Below are 18,188 nucleotides of genomic sequence, written 5' to 3'. Positions count from 1 at the left end.
TCTACTGTACTACTCGAGGTTTGTCTGATTGGATTACCCCCTTAAAACAAGATTCTTTTTCTTGGATCTGGATCTAATTCGAGCTTCAGTTTTATTTTGTTTGTTGGCCCCTTCTGGAAGTCCTGATTTTCTGTTTTAACTTGTGGGTTGAGTCTCATTGTTGTAATTTGGCCATTCATGAAAGTAATAACATTTCTTCTTTCATGTGCTTCCATTTTCTCTTCCAAAAAGATGTTGTCAAATGACAAACTGTAATAAAATTTGTTAAAGGCTTTTATTTCATATAGAAATTCACATATTAGTCTTGTATGATAAACATTGTGCTAAATTCAGTTTAAGAAGAAAAGTATTTAATTAAGATCAGTTTGAATGCTGCAGGATTGTGTTGGGGATTCAAAATTACAAAATAGTGACCTTCCTCCTCTTGGTAATCGCTTTAGTGCGGTTATTGAGAGAATTGAACATTTATACAGGGTGATATATTTGAATCCTACACTATTTTGGATACATTTATATGAAAAAAGAGACTACTTGGCTGAGTGCCTAATTGTGTGGTGAACAGTTTAAGTGCAAACATTTCTAAATGTTGGGTGCATGCAAAGGAAAGATCTTTATGGAATTTGGTTAGTCTTTTTTGCTTAAGCTCTTAAATAAACTACTGGATTGATTTTGGTGTTGAATTTGCAGGGGGATTCAAGCAGTGATGAAGAAAAGCTTGATCATACACCAGACGATGACCAATATGACACAGAGGACTCTTTCATAGATGATGAGGAACTGGTATGTATTAGTCTTATTTTTGAAGAGTTCATGATTCTAGTGTTACTTAGTATGCCACAATAAAAAAAATTCTACCTTAAAAGGAATCTATTTCTGTTTGTAAGATCAAAGATTCTAACCATTTCCTTTTCTTTTAGGATGAATATTTTTCAGTAGAAAGGTCAAAGACAAAGCACAATGGTTTCTTCATCAATAGAGGGAAATTAGAGAGAGTGTAAGTTTTTCTTTTCAGTAATTCAACATATTTGTTTAATATTAGATTTGGCTATTCTTTTGCATCTGAAGGGATTGGCTTTATAAGATATTATGCGTATACATTCTCTCAGCACGTACCATTTATTGACCCATGGTTTTTAATTTTGAGAAAAATTTGGGAGAATTTTAATAGGTTACTGTTAAACATTTCAAAATACAAAATGTAAGCACGATACAACTAAGCCTTAACTATTTTTTGTCAGGTTCACAATAAAATAAGAATTTGCTCAGTGCTCCAATTGGCATTAAGGAGATCTCTGATTGTGTTATTATAATATATTAAAAAATGTCAGAAAGGAGGGGGATCAGGTTTATTTTCAATTCCTTTTTAAGTGTCGTATATTGACACAGCAAGAATTAATGAGATGTTGTAATTTGCAAGTAGAAGCAGCATTCATAGTTAGCCTGAGGGCAACTGGATAGCACAGTCAGCAGAGATTTCAAGTTTAAATCAGTTGCACTTAAAAACAAGATTCTTTTGCCTCTTGGATCTAGATCTAATTTGAGCTTCAGGTTAAATTTTTTGTTGAAGCCTTTTGGAAATCCTGATTTTCTGTTCTATCTTGTGAATTAATCCTCATTGATGTAATTGGGTCATTCATGGAATTAATAACATTTCTTTCACAGGATGGCAGGATTATGTTATTAATGCCGATAGGCATTCCACAATGGCAAAAAGGGTGGATTATGATGGTGTGAGTGTGTTATGTTAACAATTACTTTTGAGCTTAAATTTGACAATCATTTGCGTGTCAAAATTTCATTATTTGTTATAAACATAATAAACTTTACAGAATAATTTCATAAACGCTCCATAAAAAATAAAAAATTAATTGATATCTATCGGCATTTTTTAGATAGATTTATTTAAGATATCTATACTAGTCGTACACTTGTAATGTTCCCTTTTTGGCTAAGCTAGGAAAGCTGGGACAAGTACTCTAATCTCCCTTTCTATTATGTAAACAAGCAATGGAAGATAAATCTAAATCAGTTCAATTCCTGTTAACCAATCTAAATATAATGTCCCTTTCTCTCTTTCCAAGTATTATCTTGTTCTACAATGATATTCAATGGACGAACCTGCACGAGTTAGAAAATATCTATACTAAACATATATAAATGCATAACATAATATGTGAGTATCTAGATTCATTTACTTATATAACAAGGGTAAGAGGAAGGGAGGTGTTATCTTGAGACATTTCTGTACCAAGTCCAAGAGAAGTTACTCTGCACAACTCTCTAACTCAACTTGGTGTCTCATGTCCACCTCTCCTCATTCCAACTTCCCTCTTGTTCCTTGGGAAGAGCTCCTCAAGAGAAGGGCCTCCTGGGGTTCTAGCGACCTTTGTGGTCATCCCAGAATGGCCTGTTAGGAGCCATTATGTTCACCACCTCACTATGCCTCATCTTTTCTAGGCCTTATGGATACATAATAAGGTTAAGAGGAAGGGAAGCCTTTTCTTTAGCCATTTCTACACCAAGTCCAAGAGAAGTTATTGTGTGCAACTCTCTAACTCAAGTCCAGTATTTAACTTATATAATCTCCCATTCCATTGCGTTGGGATCCATGCTAATACCTTTCTTAAATACCTTGGCTTCAGATCTGTTGTGTTCCTCGGTCTACCTCATTCATCCAATGTATTAATGGTTCTCTTGCTAAATCTGCTTCGTTTGATATCTACGGGGATATAACTCAGTTGGTATAGCTCTGCTCTTGCTATTTCAGTATTAATATTAGCTGCTGCACTCTTATCCTTATGTTAACAGCTCCTTGTCCATATGTACTTGTTGCCTTCATCTGATCAATGCTGATTATATCTAATAATCTATGATCCTTCCCATGCCATATCAAATGTATCTTTTAGATTGTTGTCCTCCATTATGGTTAAAATATTTTTCCTCCTTGATGCTCCCGACTTGATTTTCCTCGACCAATTTATGTATGCTTCTGATGAAATGGTTAATTGATATATTCTTTGTTATGAGATTGCACCCTTTGATACTAATTGTTCCTTAGCCTTGAAATGGTTTTGACTCCTTTTAATATCAATTTAGTATTTGTTTTGACTTTGGGTGTATTGACTGGAACTACCTCCTGTAAAATATATCCCTCTCCTTTCACATACTCATTTACAAACAGAAGCCAACTGCACATTAGCACCACATGGAAAATATAATATCAATAAGATATCATCCACATTGGATATTTCTGGTGTCCTTTTGATGTGTATGCATGCAGGTCACAATCATGATAGTACAAGTCCCGATACGTCTATCTTCTTCAATGTGAACTCTATAATGTTATTTATTTTGAATATTCCGATATTGGAAGTGTATATGATAGAAAATGAACTTGTAAATCTTAGCTTCCTAAATGTCCACTATTAAATCCATCCTTCCTAGAACAATGATATACCAAGTGATTTCCCTTTGCATTCTCAGCATCCCTAAATAAACTTATGATATAATTTTATTTATTTGTGTATTCTAATACTGTCATTAATTATTATTAAATCTCATTTCAGAAAAGGGGACATTACACTTCAAATAAAGATGCCTAGTTATTTGGTCCTATTTACAAAATTATAGGTACCAATACAATTCTCCTATATAATTTTGAACTAGATAACGCATGGTAACATGGAATGGTGATGGACCTGTTGCAGATCATGACCTTTAGCATGCAATGGTCATTGTTGGAAATTAATATATTTTTTTCCTTTCTCATGGGCCTTATTGGGCCATTTCTCTTAGCTCATTGCCGGTTCTTTTTATGAAGGGGCATTATTTTACAATTGATTATTATATGAATTTGCTGACTTTTCTAAGGGATTACCCTCTTGTTATGTATTTTATGCTGCCGGTTTTAGTGTTCGATGCTTTAATTTTAGCTTTAGGTATTTTCTACCATCACTGAATTTCTATTCTAATTTGCTTTACTTTTAAGTCCTTGAGATGTACCTGCTAATTTTTTTTGTTATATATGTATATATGTATAAATACCAGTGTTACAAGAGTTGCCTGGACTTGCCTAGACTTGGCGAGCCAACCCTACCAAGACTCGAGGATGTAATATCCCCAATGGATATTTCCCCCATTTTCAACACAAAAAATTTCAAACAATATTTGCATGCAGTGATTCCTAATTATCCAACAATAATACAAATTACCCAGCTGAAATATAGATTCTAGAAAAGATATTGTATTTAAATCTCTAGCAGAGATGAAGTTTTAGAAATTATATTGCATTTAATCCTTTAGCAGAACAATCACAAAATTCCAATCATAGTTACATAAATTACAGCAAGATTGGATGCCAGAAATGAACTTGAAACTCTATGTGAACTCTGTCGCGATTCCATCTCAATAGATGAACTATGTTTTCCATCCAATCCACCAATAAAGCATTAATGTTTCTGTCCTCGGGTTTCAAAATTGAAAGCTAGAAGCTTCCCAAAATTCTCCAAGGGAAATCAGTAATCAAAACATATATATCCAAGCATGAAGAGAATGAGCCTTTGAGAGTTCTTTTATAACACATCCCTGTGACTTTTTGGTTTCCCCTAGCCTGTCACTTCATCTTTCTTTAATCTGTCTCTTTATTTTTTCCTTTTTTAAAACGACCTTTTAATAATAAAGTGACATATTAATTTCAACTTCAATTTAATAGCCCCTTTATTAATGAATTATTTAATCTTTAGGCATTAAATAAATAACCAATCAAATTCAAAAGACCAATCAAACTCATAAAAGGACCCCTCTGCAGTTTGATATGATGTTGCGTTCCCAGAAGAAGGGAGTTAAAGGAAAAGATTAATCTTTTGTGTTTTCCATTCTAGTTGTGGGCAGAAATGAGTTTCATATGTTGTACTTTCTTTATTGCTAGTTTCTTTTTGTGTGATCTTTGGGGTTCCAGGGTACTTCCAAAACTTGTGCTTTGTTGGGGATGTTTTTGTTGTATCCCCTTCCTTTGTTCTTGTCCCGTCTTGTTTGTGTCCTGTTTCATTTAGTAAAGCTTATTGAATATCTTTAATGAGGGTTTCAAGTCCCTTCTTCTAAAACTTGCTTTGTTCTGAGTTTTAGGGTCCCTTCAAAACCTGTTTTTCTAATCAAAAACTTGTTGGAAAAGTCTCAACGAGACGCGTCAAGTCCGATATTGAAAGGCCAAATCTCTCTTTGATCCTTGTAAAGTCTTGGTTACCCCATGGACCAAGGCAAAAAAGGCTAATGACACATCAAGAAGTTATGGGCTAGAAAAGGGGGCATTACAATCCTCCCTTCCTAGAGATTGCTTGCCCTCAAGAAATCTACACTTGAATGTTGGAACCAAAGCCTGGGTCTCATATTAATGTCAAGAATGCTTCTCTACCAATTTGCTGCTCCACTTTGATATAAATAACATGCCTGGAATTGAGAAACCACTTGTCAAACCCCCACTGAAATAATGTACCAAGAAAGAAAGATTAATCTTTTGTGTTTTCCATCCAGTTGTGGGCAGAAATGAGTTTCATATGCTGTACTTTCTTTATTGCTAGTTTCTTTTTGTGTGATCTTTGGGGTTCTAGGGTACTTCCAAAACTTGTGGTTTGTTGGGCATGTTTTTGTTGTATCCCCTTCCTTTGTTCTTGTCCCGTCTTGTTTCTGTCCTATTTCATTTAGTAAAGCTTATTGAATATCTTTAATGAGGGTTTCAAGCACCTTCTTCTAAAACTTGCTTTGTTCTGGGTTTCATGGTCCCTTCAAAACCTGTTTTTCTAATAAAAAACTTGTTGGAAAAGTTTCAACGAGACACTCCAAGTCCAATATTGAAATGCCAAAATATTGAACCGAACTGACTTTACTATAAATAGTAATTATTTTGAATCCCTGCTGAAACAACTCTGATTGGATTGAAACTAGAATTACCTAGGCCAAATCTCTCTTTGATCCTTGTAAAGTCTTGGTTACCCCATGGACCAAGGCAAAAAAGGCTAATGACACATCAAGAAGTTATGGGCTAGAAAAGGGGGCATTACAATCCTCCCTTCCTAGAGATTGCTTGCCCTCAAGAAATCTACACTTGAATGTTGGAACCAAAGCCTGGGTCTCATATTAACATCAAGAATGCTTCTCTACCAATCTGCCACTTGACTCTGATATAAATAACATGCTTGGAATTGAGAAACCACTTGTCAAACCCCATTGAAATAATGTACCAAGAAAGTCAATACTAGGATCCTAGACTATCATGTTCTCTTGACTGTCAGATATGAAGAGATAGTAGTATCCCAAGAAGTTATTATCACTAAAAATCTTAGTTGTCGATTCGGGTTTGGGGACGGATTCGGGTTCTAGAATTTGGTTCGTGGCTTCGTGATTTTTTTTCCCATTACGATTCGTAAGGATTCACAAGTGTGTGTATATAATATATTGTATATATATGCATTATAGATTCAAAAAAATAAGAGAAATATACATAATTCTTAAACTAAATCATTTCATACTATGAATCTATGACACTTGACCATACATCAATGCCAAATGCCAAAGATAAACATATGATTCATCAAGAAAATCATCATATCCAATTGACAAAACTTAGACTTATCGTTCAATAATGTTTGAAACATGATTCAATAATTAATGGAAGTGTTCTCAATCATTAAATGGATTGTCCAAAAAATGTGGATCATTGGGGTCTTCATTAGCTGCAGGTAATTCATCCTCCTCATTGTTGGAACCATAACCGGCTCCACTAGCAGTAGAGGGTGCCACGTCATCCTCCGCATCATCTATATCAAGTAGTGTGGCTCTAGCAATATCGTCAGTATATTTTACGGAGTTTTAAGAGCTCAAAATATTAACATTAAAATGTTGTTTCTAACTCCTCTGTTGATGGCGTGAAGATTGATACCACTAATAACCTCAGTAAAGTGGTAACAAAATGATTTTTAATAATTCTTAATTAAATCTTGCCACTAAACATATTTACAGGACTAAAATATATGCATATAAGAATTATCTTTTCAATAATAGAGCCCAGAACATTAAATTCATCCACGTCCAATATTCCCTTGACTGAATAAATAAACACTCCCAATATATTAAAAAATAGTCTCATTGATATACCATTTTCTGCTCTGTTTAAAATCTTCTGATAATTTTGAAGAACTACACAGGCTGGCAGGAAACATTGCTTTGATACCACTATAATATCCTCCCTGGATATTCCCTCCAATTTCCTCAAATAATTTTCAGAATCATAAACAAGAATTTATACGATAATAACCAGCAAATAAGCAACAATCATCAATCAGTAAATAACCAACAATTACTCCAGAATTCATTATTGCATTATAAACCAGCAATACAATAACAATCCAATTGTATAAACAGTGATAACAGTTAAATTAGATAATCAGAAAAGAACCTGAAATGCAACTGTGAACTCCATTGCGAATTCATCACAGATGATGAATCAGGGCGCCATCCAATCCACCAGAGAAGACCCAAGGGTTTGCATCAAGGTCACCGGGAGACGGGGAGACTTTGAGGTCTCCGGTACTGGTACTGGTACCGGTACGGCAATTTTTCAAATAGGAGACGGGGGTACTTGGAGACGGCAATTTTTTTTTTTTTTTTTTTTTAAAAAATAAATTTTTAATAGTTTAAACTTAAAGAGTTTAATACTAAAAGTAAATACAAAATTTCAAAATTTCAAAATAGTAATACCGTAAGACTAAAAGACTAAAGTAAATAATAAATTAATAATACTAGTGTTGTCACATTAAAAATTAAAATAGATTCATAGAGTCAAACTGTCAAAGATTATAATAATAAGCGGTCAGATACAGAAGTACATTACTGAAATAGATTTTAAAACCTGACAAATTGGCATTGCTACAAAAAATTTGTGAAAATTATTGAATTATTCAACATCAATGCATGCATAGAGACACACTTAGGATTTCTATTTTCTAACTAAGAGTTAGGATTGCTTAGTTTAAAAGGGAGTAAATCATTTTGTAATAGTGTTTTTTTTCCAGTTACACAGATTCAACTAACAAAGATTCCTATATTGGTACTAGGATATTGCCAACAGCAGATAAACAGGTACGAATAACAAATATGACTTATACATCAAACTGAAACATGATATCCTCTTGAAAAAACAGAAATATGGGACCAAATACATTCATGTTAACATACATAAAACCTCTAGTCTATCACTGTTATCGCTGAGTCTTTATCAGCAAATAGATGCTTGGTTTTCATGAGGAATAATACTATTATCAAGCATTTGCATATCAGATTTCTGTAACATACGTAATACTATCTTCTAATGCACTAACAACAGTTTTTGCACCCTAATTCCTCAACCGCATAAATTTATGTGATTTGGGATCTTTACTGCAATCCTGTACAGCTTCCAATATGTTGTCTTAGACTTGTATCCTGTTCCTGTAGGTCACGTACATCACCAAGCAGTTGTTACGGAATTCATATAGTACCTTAGATTTTTGCATTAAAAACATTTAAATGAGGTCTAAAATATATAAAATTATTTAATATTATATTTTACATTTATATTTTATCAGGAGACTTCGGGGAGACTTCACTTTTTGGATTAGGAGACGGGGAGACTTCAGGAGACTTTGTCATGAAGTCTCCAACCTTTTTTGAGGTCTCCGGAGACGCGAAAAGTCTCCGAGACGCGTCTCGGTCTCCGAGACGCCACTTTTAGGGGGGAGACGGGTCTCCTGGTAACCATGGTTTGCATCCTCGGATCCTAAATAGAAGCTAAAGCTTCCATAATTTCTTCAAGAGAAATCTCAAACCAAATCAATATCCAAGCCTGCTGAAAATGAGCTCCTCATCCTTCTTTTATACTCAAAACGATGTCTCTTCAGTTTCCTTCTCTTGTCCTTTCATCTCTCTCCTTGTCACCTTTAACCCACTTTATAATATTAGTTTGTCCCATTTCATAAATTTGCATTAAGCTCCCTTAAGCCAAAATTAATATTTAATGAATTTGGCTTCAGAATTCAAAAGGGACATTACAGAATTGATATGGGAAATGTCTTTTGGAAACGCAATCCACCATATCGAGAATAGGAAGGCATTCCAACCATTGAAAGAAATCATCATTCAGAACCTTTTTTAGTCTCTTCTCCATCTTTGGATCTGCTCATTGAGTATAAGTCCTTTTGGCTTATTTTGGTTGCATAGTTTGAAAGTGAATATCATGGACAGCACCATTGTTGCAAGCACATATTTCCAAGATCAGGCAGAGCACCATAGTCTAAGTGATATTATTGTCATCTACATCGCATATATTTAAGGACTGAAATCAGAGTTAGCAATTGCATTGCTATATGTGATATTAGGAAAAATTGCAAGTTTGTAAAGTCAGATCAGAAATAGCTTTCATCGTTATAGGAAGATAATATGGCACACTCTCCATTGCCAAATCAAAGAAGGCTAATTTATTTGGTATCGAACATCAAGATCAATTTACATAGTTATTTCCTGTCATATCAGATATAGCAACGATCCATATCCTATCTACATATTGTTCTTTGAATTATATTATCATTATCCATATATCTATCTTATTAACTGCATAATAAGTAGTAATTTATAGTAATACTTGAAGACTTCAAGGAAATAAATCATTTATGATTTAGATAGCAAGGTAATTGTCCCTATTTCCTGAGATAGCCATAAAGGGTACATTGCAGCGATAATTTTTGAGGATGAGGAAGAAGTAGAAAACCTAGAAGCAGTAATAGACAAGGAAGAGCCAAAAACAAAAAGATAAGTAATTGAAGGGAATAAAACATTAATAATACTTAGCTACATGTTTAGGTGCATTTAAGTGTCACCCAGTCAGAGTTTGTTGAGCGCTGAAAAGATATAAGGTGATAATAAGCCACAATTTTATTGATCAATGTAAACACTAGTGAGGAAGGTATCAGTAAGACCATGGACAGGTGGTGGCATGGATAGAGGAGTGGCAGATATGATGAATGTTAGTTCCAAACATCACAGAAAGGGAGGACTATGCTATAAAATGCCATGTTGATTATCCTCCTTGTCGTAAAGGCATATTGAATCAAGATCTGATAGTGAGAGTAATAATGAGATGAATCAAATATTGATCAGAGCATACAGACAAATGAATAAAGAGTAGTCTCAAGATAACGGATGATCATAAAATCAATACACATAATATATAAACCTGTAATTAAAAAGGCTCACTAATGGAAGCGATTAAGTATCATTAATTCAGGAAGTTTATGGAGTCTCAACTGCAACGGTTACATTAATTGCTGTAAAGATTTGTGACAGTCACAACTAATCAAGTGGTCAGCGCTTAAAGAAAGGAAAATTGCTAAGGGATGCAATTTGTATACAAAACCGCCTTGTGTGTTATAGAGCTACAATTTGACCAAGTCAAAGATAGTTTATCACCATTAACTATGAAAAGGTGCAATGTCTAGGAAGAAATGAGTAAGAGAAAGATATGTCTCTCAAATAGAATGGATGCAACTATTCGGTTAGCAAGATATTAAAGGAGAATTGATCTAATTTGATGCAGGGAAGAATAATAGGTTATAAATATATTTGATACTCTTTACAATAAAGAGATGAGAAAGGAAATGAATCATTTACGTTGCTGGCAGGCATTGTATGACAGAAAATTATGCTGTAGCCTAACTACGAGTTAAATACAGATTCACATAATGTTATTTCTAAATTCTACTACTGATAAGGAACCTTTATAAGGTCTTGTGTGTGTGTGTGTGTGATAGTTCCCAAACTTGGACTTGGCTTGGACTCAACAAGGCCAACTCGACTCATGACTTGGTTATGACTCTGCAAAACGAAAAAACCTTTGAAATTTAGAGATTTTTAACGATTTAAAACTTGTTCAATGCATCCTTTATTGAATAAAACTTAAAGACACTGTAACTGTTGAGTTTTATAAGATCGTTTTCTGCAAATGTAATCAAGCTGCCATTATTTTGGTGTGTTCCAATTGCAGATTTTTTAAATGTTATATAAATATTTGTACAAGAGACATGTCTCTTTGGTAATTTATTAATTAATCATCAATTAAAAAATATTAATATAACATATCTATCTATATATATTATATATATAAGTAGGTATATATTAGTGCTTGTCTTATTTATGATCAACCAATGACCATAGAGGGATTATCTCTATGTCAATTCAATCCGACAGAAGCTACAACCTTAACACTCCCTCTTAGCTATGGAGGATTACTATAGAACACATTATGCTCTCAAGCATATAGAGATATCATCTCAATGTGATATTCTTGAATGACACATTTAAGGATATCAACATATATTCATCAAAATAGATGTTATCTTTCACTATCATCGAAAGTATGATTCAAAAAGGAATGTCAACCATAAGATATTTATCAATCTCATATTCTTGTGGTATGTACACTAGCATTAAATCCGTGATGCTTACTAAGAGAATATGTTATATCCTAGTAGGATATGAATTATTTGATTTCTGGTACTCCTAGACAACAACTTAATGTAGTCTATCATTAACAAGTAAATCAGGGTGTCATGATCACTATCATGACAAGTATCATGACTTTTGGCACAGTCCGGGACAACATGTAGTCTATCATGATACATTCTTTATCATGATATCTGTCACGCCAGGACAACAACTTAATGTAGTAAATCATGATAACAAGTCAAGTTATTGTTAAGATCATCACCTTACAATAGTGACCTCACAAATACATCAATGAAAGATCGTCACCTTTCATGACATAATCCACATACGCGAAATAGTAACCACCATGAAACAAGTCAGAGGGTGGAACAAGGGCTTTCACCTCAACTTCTCTCTCATAGAGAAGAATGCATTACAAGAAATTTCACTTCAAACTTTTCTTTCGTAGAGAAGAACTCATTAACAAGGACTTGCACCTTGAAATTCTCCCTCTGAACAAAAGATCCTAGGAAGTCAAATCCTCTAGCTACTCCTTTAGAGGCTGTCTTTGTCTAAGGATGCCTGTGATAAACTGCCAGAGTCCCTCTGAATCTGATATCAATCTGCTGACTTTCTGGTGACAAATCGTTACTTCCTCATGATGTATATAGGGGTGGTCCCATCAAAATCATGTAGTCACACATGTATTTTTAGAATCCCTCTGAATATCAATCTTCTAAGCTTCTACATTGCCTTTGAAGAAGTTTCAGACTTTTGCTTAGTGGAAGAATACTCATAATCGCAATCATCAAGTATATTCGCTTTAGGAGCCTCACTTTATCTAGCCTAATCATCAGATGACTAATGAATTTTAGATCACAACTTCTTTAGAGCTGCTGCCATAAGGTTGAGTCTGCACAATATTTGGTAAAGTACCAAACTTCTTTTCCTGCAAGAACATCCTCAAACATAAAGGAAAAAATCAAGGAAAATAACTCTTATAGTATGTATAAATAGGAGAGAGACTACTATGAGTATATAAATATAAAAGATAAGAATACTTATCTACACATAAGGGTCCATCGATATTTGAGAATGGAACATCTCCTTTCTAAAAATGGTTCAAGTGAGAATAGAACATTTGTTATTATTATTCACCCACAATGTGAAATTCTCACTCATTCTATTTTTAGGTACATAGATTGGAATTGTAGAGACCCTTGACCTCAATTTCATTTCTTCAAAGGTTTCATATGCCCTCTATCAAGTTGATTTGTGTATACCGTGCCACAACTACAAACTAATATAAATGTGTGCTTCTTAATATATGATCCATCTGTTTTAAAATAAATTCCTTGTTCAATGAGTGTCATGGCTCCAATACAATATCTCTCCATGTCGAAGCATAGTCTTCAATGGGTTCTTTGCATCCATAGACCCTCTTGTAGCACCTTCTCTATATAACTGTATGAATCTCACTAAACAAACAAAATGACCTGTCTGATTTGATCAACTACTTCATCATTGTTTGATAATGTTCTGTGGCTAAATATAATCCACCACTAAATGAAGATGACTCTGCGAGATGCTAAATCAACAATGAGCCATGCAAATAGAGTTTCTATGAACTCTCAATAATTCATTTTATTTGGACCAATGTGATGCGTCTCTGTGAAGTTGGCTACTCCTTGCTGATTGTTCTCAAACTGGGTGATTCAATTGAATTATTTGTTCTTCGTGTGACTAATCTGATTCTCCGTGAAGACTAAGTTTCTAGAAGCATATCTTTCCATGCTTGTTCCTAGATTCTGTGTGATATCCATTTCTAATATTAGTGTGATGGTAGAGTATTTATGTTCTTTGCAAATATGCTTGCATGGCATTTTCTTAAATAAAATATCCTTCTAGTCAAATCCTTTGGACAACCATATAATATACTCTCTGCGATATTAATATTTCAGATCAACATCAAACAGTATGTAATTGCCACTGCCTTTGAGTGTTACCAGCAAACACTATGTATAAGTTATCGGCACATGAGAGATCATTTTAAATATTTTTCTCTCTGACTCTTACAATTTATTCCATCCTCAGCTCATCACTTTCCACAAGAATATTTATACGTTGATTAAAATTCATAAAGGTTTGTGTTTTAAGCTGAAGTGTCCTAAAGCAAATGTCATAGAGCACCTTATTGTCCACAAATCTGCACATCAACGATTTACGGTTTGATAATCATGTCATATGCAGAGAAAGTTAACATCATGAAATCAGGATACTCCTCTCTAATCTTCAATATAAACTTCTCCATCGAGATCTTAGACTTTATTTAAATGACACACCCAAAACCCTTGGAGGCAACCCCCTCTCCACCTGAAAATCATATGTACCATGATAACTTCCCATGGGATCGATCCCATGATCATTTTTTTTGAATTGATTACATTCCCAAAAGATATGAAGCTTCTTATCGTAATGTGCAAATTGTTACTGTACTCATCTGGTTAATAGAATGATGAATCGCAATCTTATATTATGCATGTCAATGAAAAACTCAATCTGTGCTCCTTTAAAGGAATGATGTCTGCTTGTAATGACTATTCCAATTAATTCGCTATTTATTTATTTTCCAGAGTATTAACCTTTCTTAGTTGTCAAACACAATATCTTTATATCGGATGTGCACATAATTCTTCTTGTTGGTAAGGAAGAAGGATTTGAAATGGGTTCAGTGCCCGAACCACAGAGCCACCACTGTAAAATTTAATGGGACTGTCATTATCCTCCACAAGCTAAGGCTTTGCCTTTTCCAACATATCTATCTAAACAACCTTTCTCTATATCTAATTATTTCCCAGGCTTTTCTCAATTTATTGATCTCTAAATTCTCAAATACAAACATATGCAAAATGTCCTCAAATAGTAGGCAGGTATAAGTGCCCCCATGGAAGAAGCAACTGAGTTAAACGCTATATTTGAAGGAATCTCTTCTCCATCCGATCATGTATACAAAATGCTATAAGCAATTGTCTCTTGTAACGCTGACTAAGGATTAAGACTCTGTCATTGCTTCCAATGACTGTAGAAGATACTGGTTTGGTCCTTTATAATATAAGCCAAGGTCTTTGTGCTACTGTAGCATAATTATATTTGACTCTCCTCTATTCCCAATATGCGATACTGTTGTAGCAGTTTGTAGTTTGTGCTAATGCAGATATTTCATACTATTGTGCTTCTTATCTGCTGCCCTTGTAGTTCGTACTAGTTCTTCTCCTGCCGCATATATATGGATATATAAAACACAACTTGCCTTCCTTTCTATTTCATTCTATTCATTTGCAACTTGGCTCTGATACCATTTTGAGTTTTATAAGATTGTTTTCTGCAAATGTAATTACACTGACATAATATTGGTGTGTTCTAATTGCAGACTTAAATGTTATATACATATTTGTAAGAGACATGTATCTTTGATAATTTATAAATTAATCATTAATTAAACAATATTAATATAACATATCTATCTATATATATATATTAGTGCTTGTCTTATTTATGACTAACCAATGACCATAGAGGGATAATCTCTAGGTCAATTCAATCTAACATATATCTCGAAGATTTTAGACCCATTAGTCACTGCAACATGATTTATAAAGTCCTCGCCAAGATCATGGGGAATCGTCTCAAGCCCCTTCTTGATAAGTTTGTAGGACCCTACCAAAATGGTTTTTTGCCAGTGAGGTAGATTCTTGATGCGGTCATAACTACACATGAGGTAATTCATTCTATGGAAAGGAGCAAGAACCCAGGTTTGGCCCTTAAACTGGACATTCCAAAGCTTATGATAAGGTTAGGAGGGATTTTCTTTTTGCTATTCTCTCTAAACTTGGCTTCAATGAGAATGTTATCAGAATTATCAAAAATGCGGTGAACACTGTCATGTTTTTAGTGCTTGTTAATGGGGCTCCTGACAGTTTCTTCTCTTCTTCTCAAGGTCTTCGTCAAGGTGAACCCCTATCACCTTACCTATTCATCATTGTGGCAGAAGTCCTAAGCAGAAATTTAGTGTCCATGACTAACTCTGGCAGAATCAAAGGAGTTAAACTTGTGTCTCGGTGCCCACCACAAACTATCCAGCAATTTGTTGATGACATCTTTTAATTTGGAATCTCTTTTGTTCATGAAGCCAGGGAGTGGAAAGCTATCCTGGATCAGTATGCAATGGTTTCTGGACAATGCATAAATTATTTGAAAAGTAAAGTGTTTTTTTCCAACACTGTTGCTAGTCTGAGAGAAAAGGTGACTAGAGTTTTGGAATGCTAGGAGGCGTTTCTTCTGGATACTTATCTTGGTCTACCACTCACAATTAAAGAGGTCTCCAATCAGTACTGGAATGGCCTAGTTGAATGCTTCTAGAGAAAGCTAGCAGGTTAGAAAGGAAAGATTTTGAGTAGCGTGGGGAAACACCAGCTCCTCTCAGCTTCTTTGCAAGGCATCCCAATGTACTTCCTCTCTATCTTTAAACTCCCTGGTAGATTTAGAGACATTCTTGAAAAAATTCAATGAAATTTCTTTTGGTCTGGCACTGAAGTGAAGTCTCAGATGACCTTGGTGGGTTGGGATAAAGTCTGTCACCCTAAGGCCCTTGGAGGTTTGAATATAAGAAGGATAGGACATATGAATAAGGCCCTCCTAACCAAGATTGGCTGGAGATTGCTGAATTCTCAGGGAAGTTGGTGCAACATTGGGAAGGCCAAGTACTTGGGAGGGGAACTATTCCATCACTCCTTGTGGACCCATGCTCTTCCCCTAGGTTCTAAATTTTGGAACAATGAGGTGCACACTTGGAAATTTCTAAAGATGGGTTGTCATTGGATTGTGGGGAATGGAAACACCATTGATTTTTGGGAAGACCAATGGCTTCAAAATAACCCCCTCATGCAAACGAGGTTCCTACCCTTGCTTGAGACTTGTACTCGTGATTATGTTTCTCTGACTCGAAGCTATACCACCCCAGATTGTCAATGGATTAAAATTCAGAACCAAGAGCTTACTGGGATTGGCCTTGCCCTGGAATTGCAAAACCTCCATTAGAGTTATAGGATCCCTTTCACCTCGGTGGATGACTCCTTAGTTTCGAAACTTACCCCCTCGGGTGATTTCACAGTGAAGTCAGCTTATCTTTGTTGTCTTGGGTGGGGGGTGGCCCAGAGAGATTGGAGAAAGGTTTGGCACACTTGGATCCTGCCAAAGATAAATTTCTTTCGGTGGACGACCTTACATGGGTTTGTCCTCACAGTGGATAACCTTCAAAGGAGAGGATGCCAACTAGCTAACTGTTGTGTCTTATGTTATTAGGATGCGGAATCTATCCCACACCTTCTTATCCACTCCCTTCGTCTCAGATGTGTGGAGGGGGTCCTTGCCTTATGGGAGGTCCATTGGTGTGCTAATGAAAGCTTGCAACAATTTGTTCACTGGGATGGTCCGTCTTTCCACCCATATCTAAAAAATCTATGGACAATAATCCCACCATATGTTTCTTGGAAAATCTGGAAAGAGCGGAATACCAAAATCTTTAGAGACAAAGCCACTACCAGTTCGGTGGTGACCTGGTAGGTTATCAAACTTCTAAAAGAATGTAGTGGGATTTGGTGGTGGAAGCCCCCCCGAATCCCCTAGGCAGATATGATATGAAGTGGGCTTCTACTTGCGACTTAGGCCCAAAAGTTGCACAGTTTGACAATTCCAAAGCTATGGCTAGGAGTAGAACAGTGTGGCACCCCCCTTGAGTCTTGGATAAAACTCAAATTTGATGGTTTGGCCGTGGTGGGTAGCACTGTTGCTGGAGGTGTCTTCCTCAATTGTATGGGGAAAATGGTGGTTGCCTATACTGGGAATTGCGGAGGAGGCTCAAACAATGAAGCGGAAGCCTTAGCGCTTCTATGGGGAATGCGAATTGCTAGAACACGAGGAATTAACAGGTTAGCTATTGAGGGGGATTCAATGTTAATTTTTAAAGCTGTTAAAGGTGAAGGCCTGAGTAGCTAATCGATCAAAGTGATTATTGACGAAATTCACAAGTTGGAGGGATGCCAAGGGATCCACGTGGACCACATTTATCATGGTAATGACATGGCGGATGAGTTGGCAAAATTTGGCCACAGTGTCACGCGACTAATCGAATGGGAGGACTCAGCCAAATTCCATCATTAGCTCAAGTGATGATGGAACATAAGTGTACTTCTTAGAACGCTACATGATGCATCACAACAGGTGGCACACCTTTAGCACACCTTTAAGTTTCCGCGTGGGTAGGAAGGCAAGAGGTTTTCCCTTCATAGAGTGATTGTTTGGCAAGATTGCATGAGGATTCGCTTTTATGATCCTCTTGCCACAAGCTTTAATTATTTCCGTAAAAGGACGAATAGAGTGAATTTGCCTAGATATAAAAAATGGGCTAAAAAAGACAATAAAGACACCTTAATTAAACCCCACTTCAACTACAGTTGGCTGTGGGTGATTACGAAAGGAAAGGGATTGTTAACACGTGCCGATGAGGGAGGTTTTTCAGTTTTTGGGAAACCTTGCAGTCTTATGATGGTTTTGTATTGTCTTTACATTTTCATCTTGGGTGCTTTTTATTCAACCTGCGGTGACTGCCAAACCTGCAATGA

General features: G+C 35.5%; 1 protein-coding gene across 12 annotated transcripts in view; it reads left to right on the top strand.

Moving 5' to 3' along the window:
* Nucleotides 1-18,188, top strand: part of LOC149567719 (ubinuclein-1-like) — a 153,786-nt gene that overhangs the window by 23,110 nt on the left and 112,488 nt on the right. For 8 of the 12 annotated variants that reach the window (XR_016362472.1, XR_016362473.1, XM_089820984.1 and 5 more), the window contains exons 2-4: nt 379-474; nt 688-780; nt 918-994. Coding sequence is in view for 10 of the 12 variants with exons in the window: in XM_089820984.1 (XP_089677110.1) it covers nt 379-474; nt 688-780; nt 918-994 (266 nt within the window). In the remaining 2 variants the exon portion in view is untranslated. The remainder of the gene's footprint in view (nt 1-378; nt 475-687; nt 781-917; nt 995-18,188) is intronic. The other 4 variants (XM_089820987.1, XM_089820983.1, XM_089820980.1 and 1 more) reach the window with 1 other exon arrangement.

This window comes from Cupressus sempervirens, chromosome 3, assembly GCF_028749045.1.
Source record: "Cupressus sempervirens isolate cs-2001-9-10 chromosome 3, ASM2874904v1, whole genome shotgun sequence".
NCBI classification, from domain to species: domain Eukaryota; kingdom Viridiplantae; phylum Streptophyta; class Pinopsida; order Cupressales; family Cupressaceae; genus Cupressus; species Cupressus sempervirens.
This window is presented reverse-complemented; position numbering and strand designations above follow the sequence as displayed.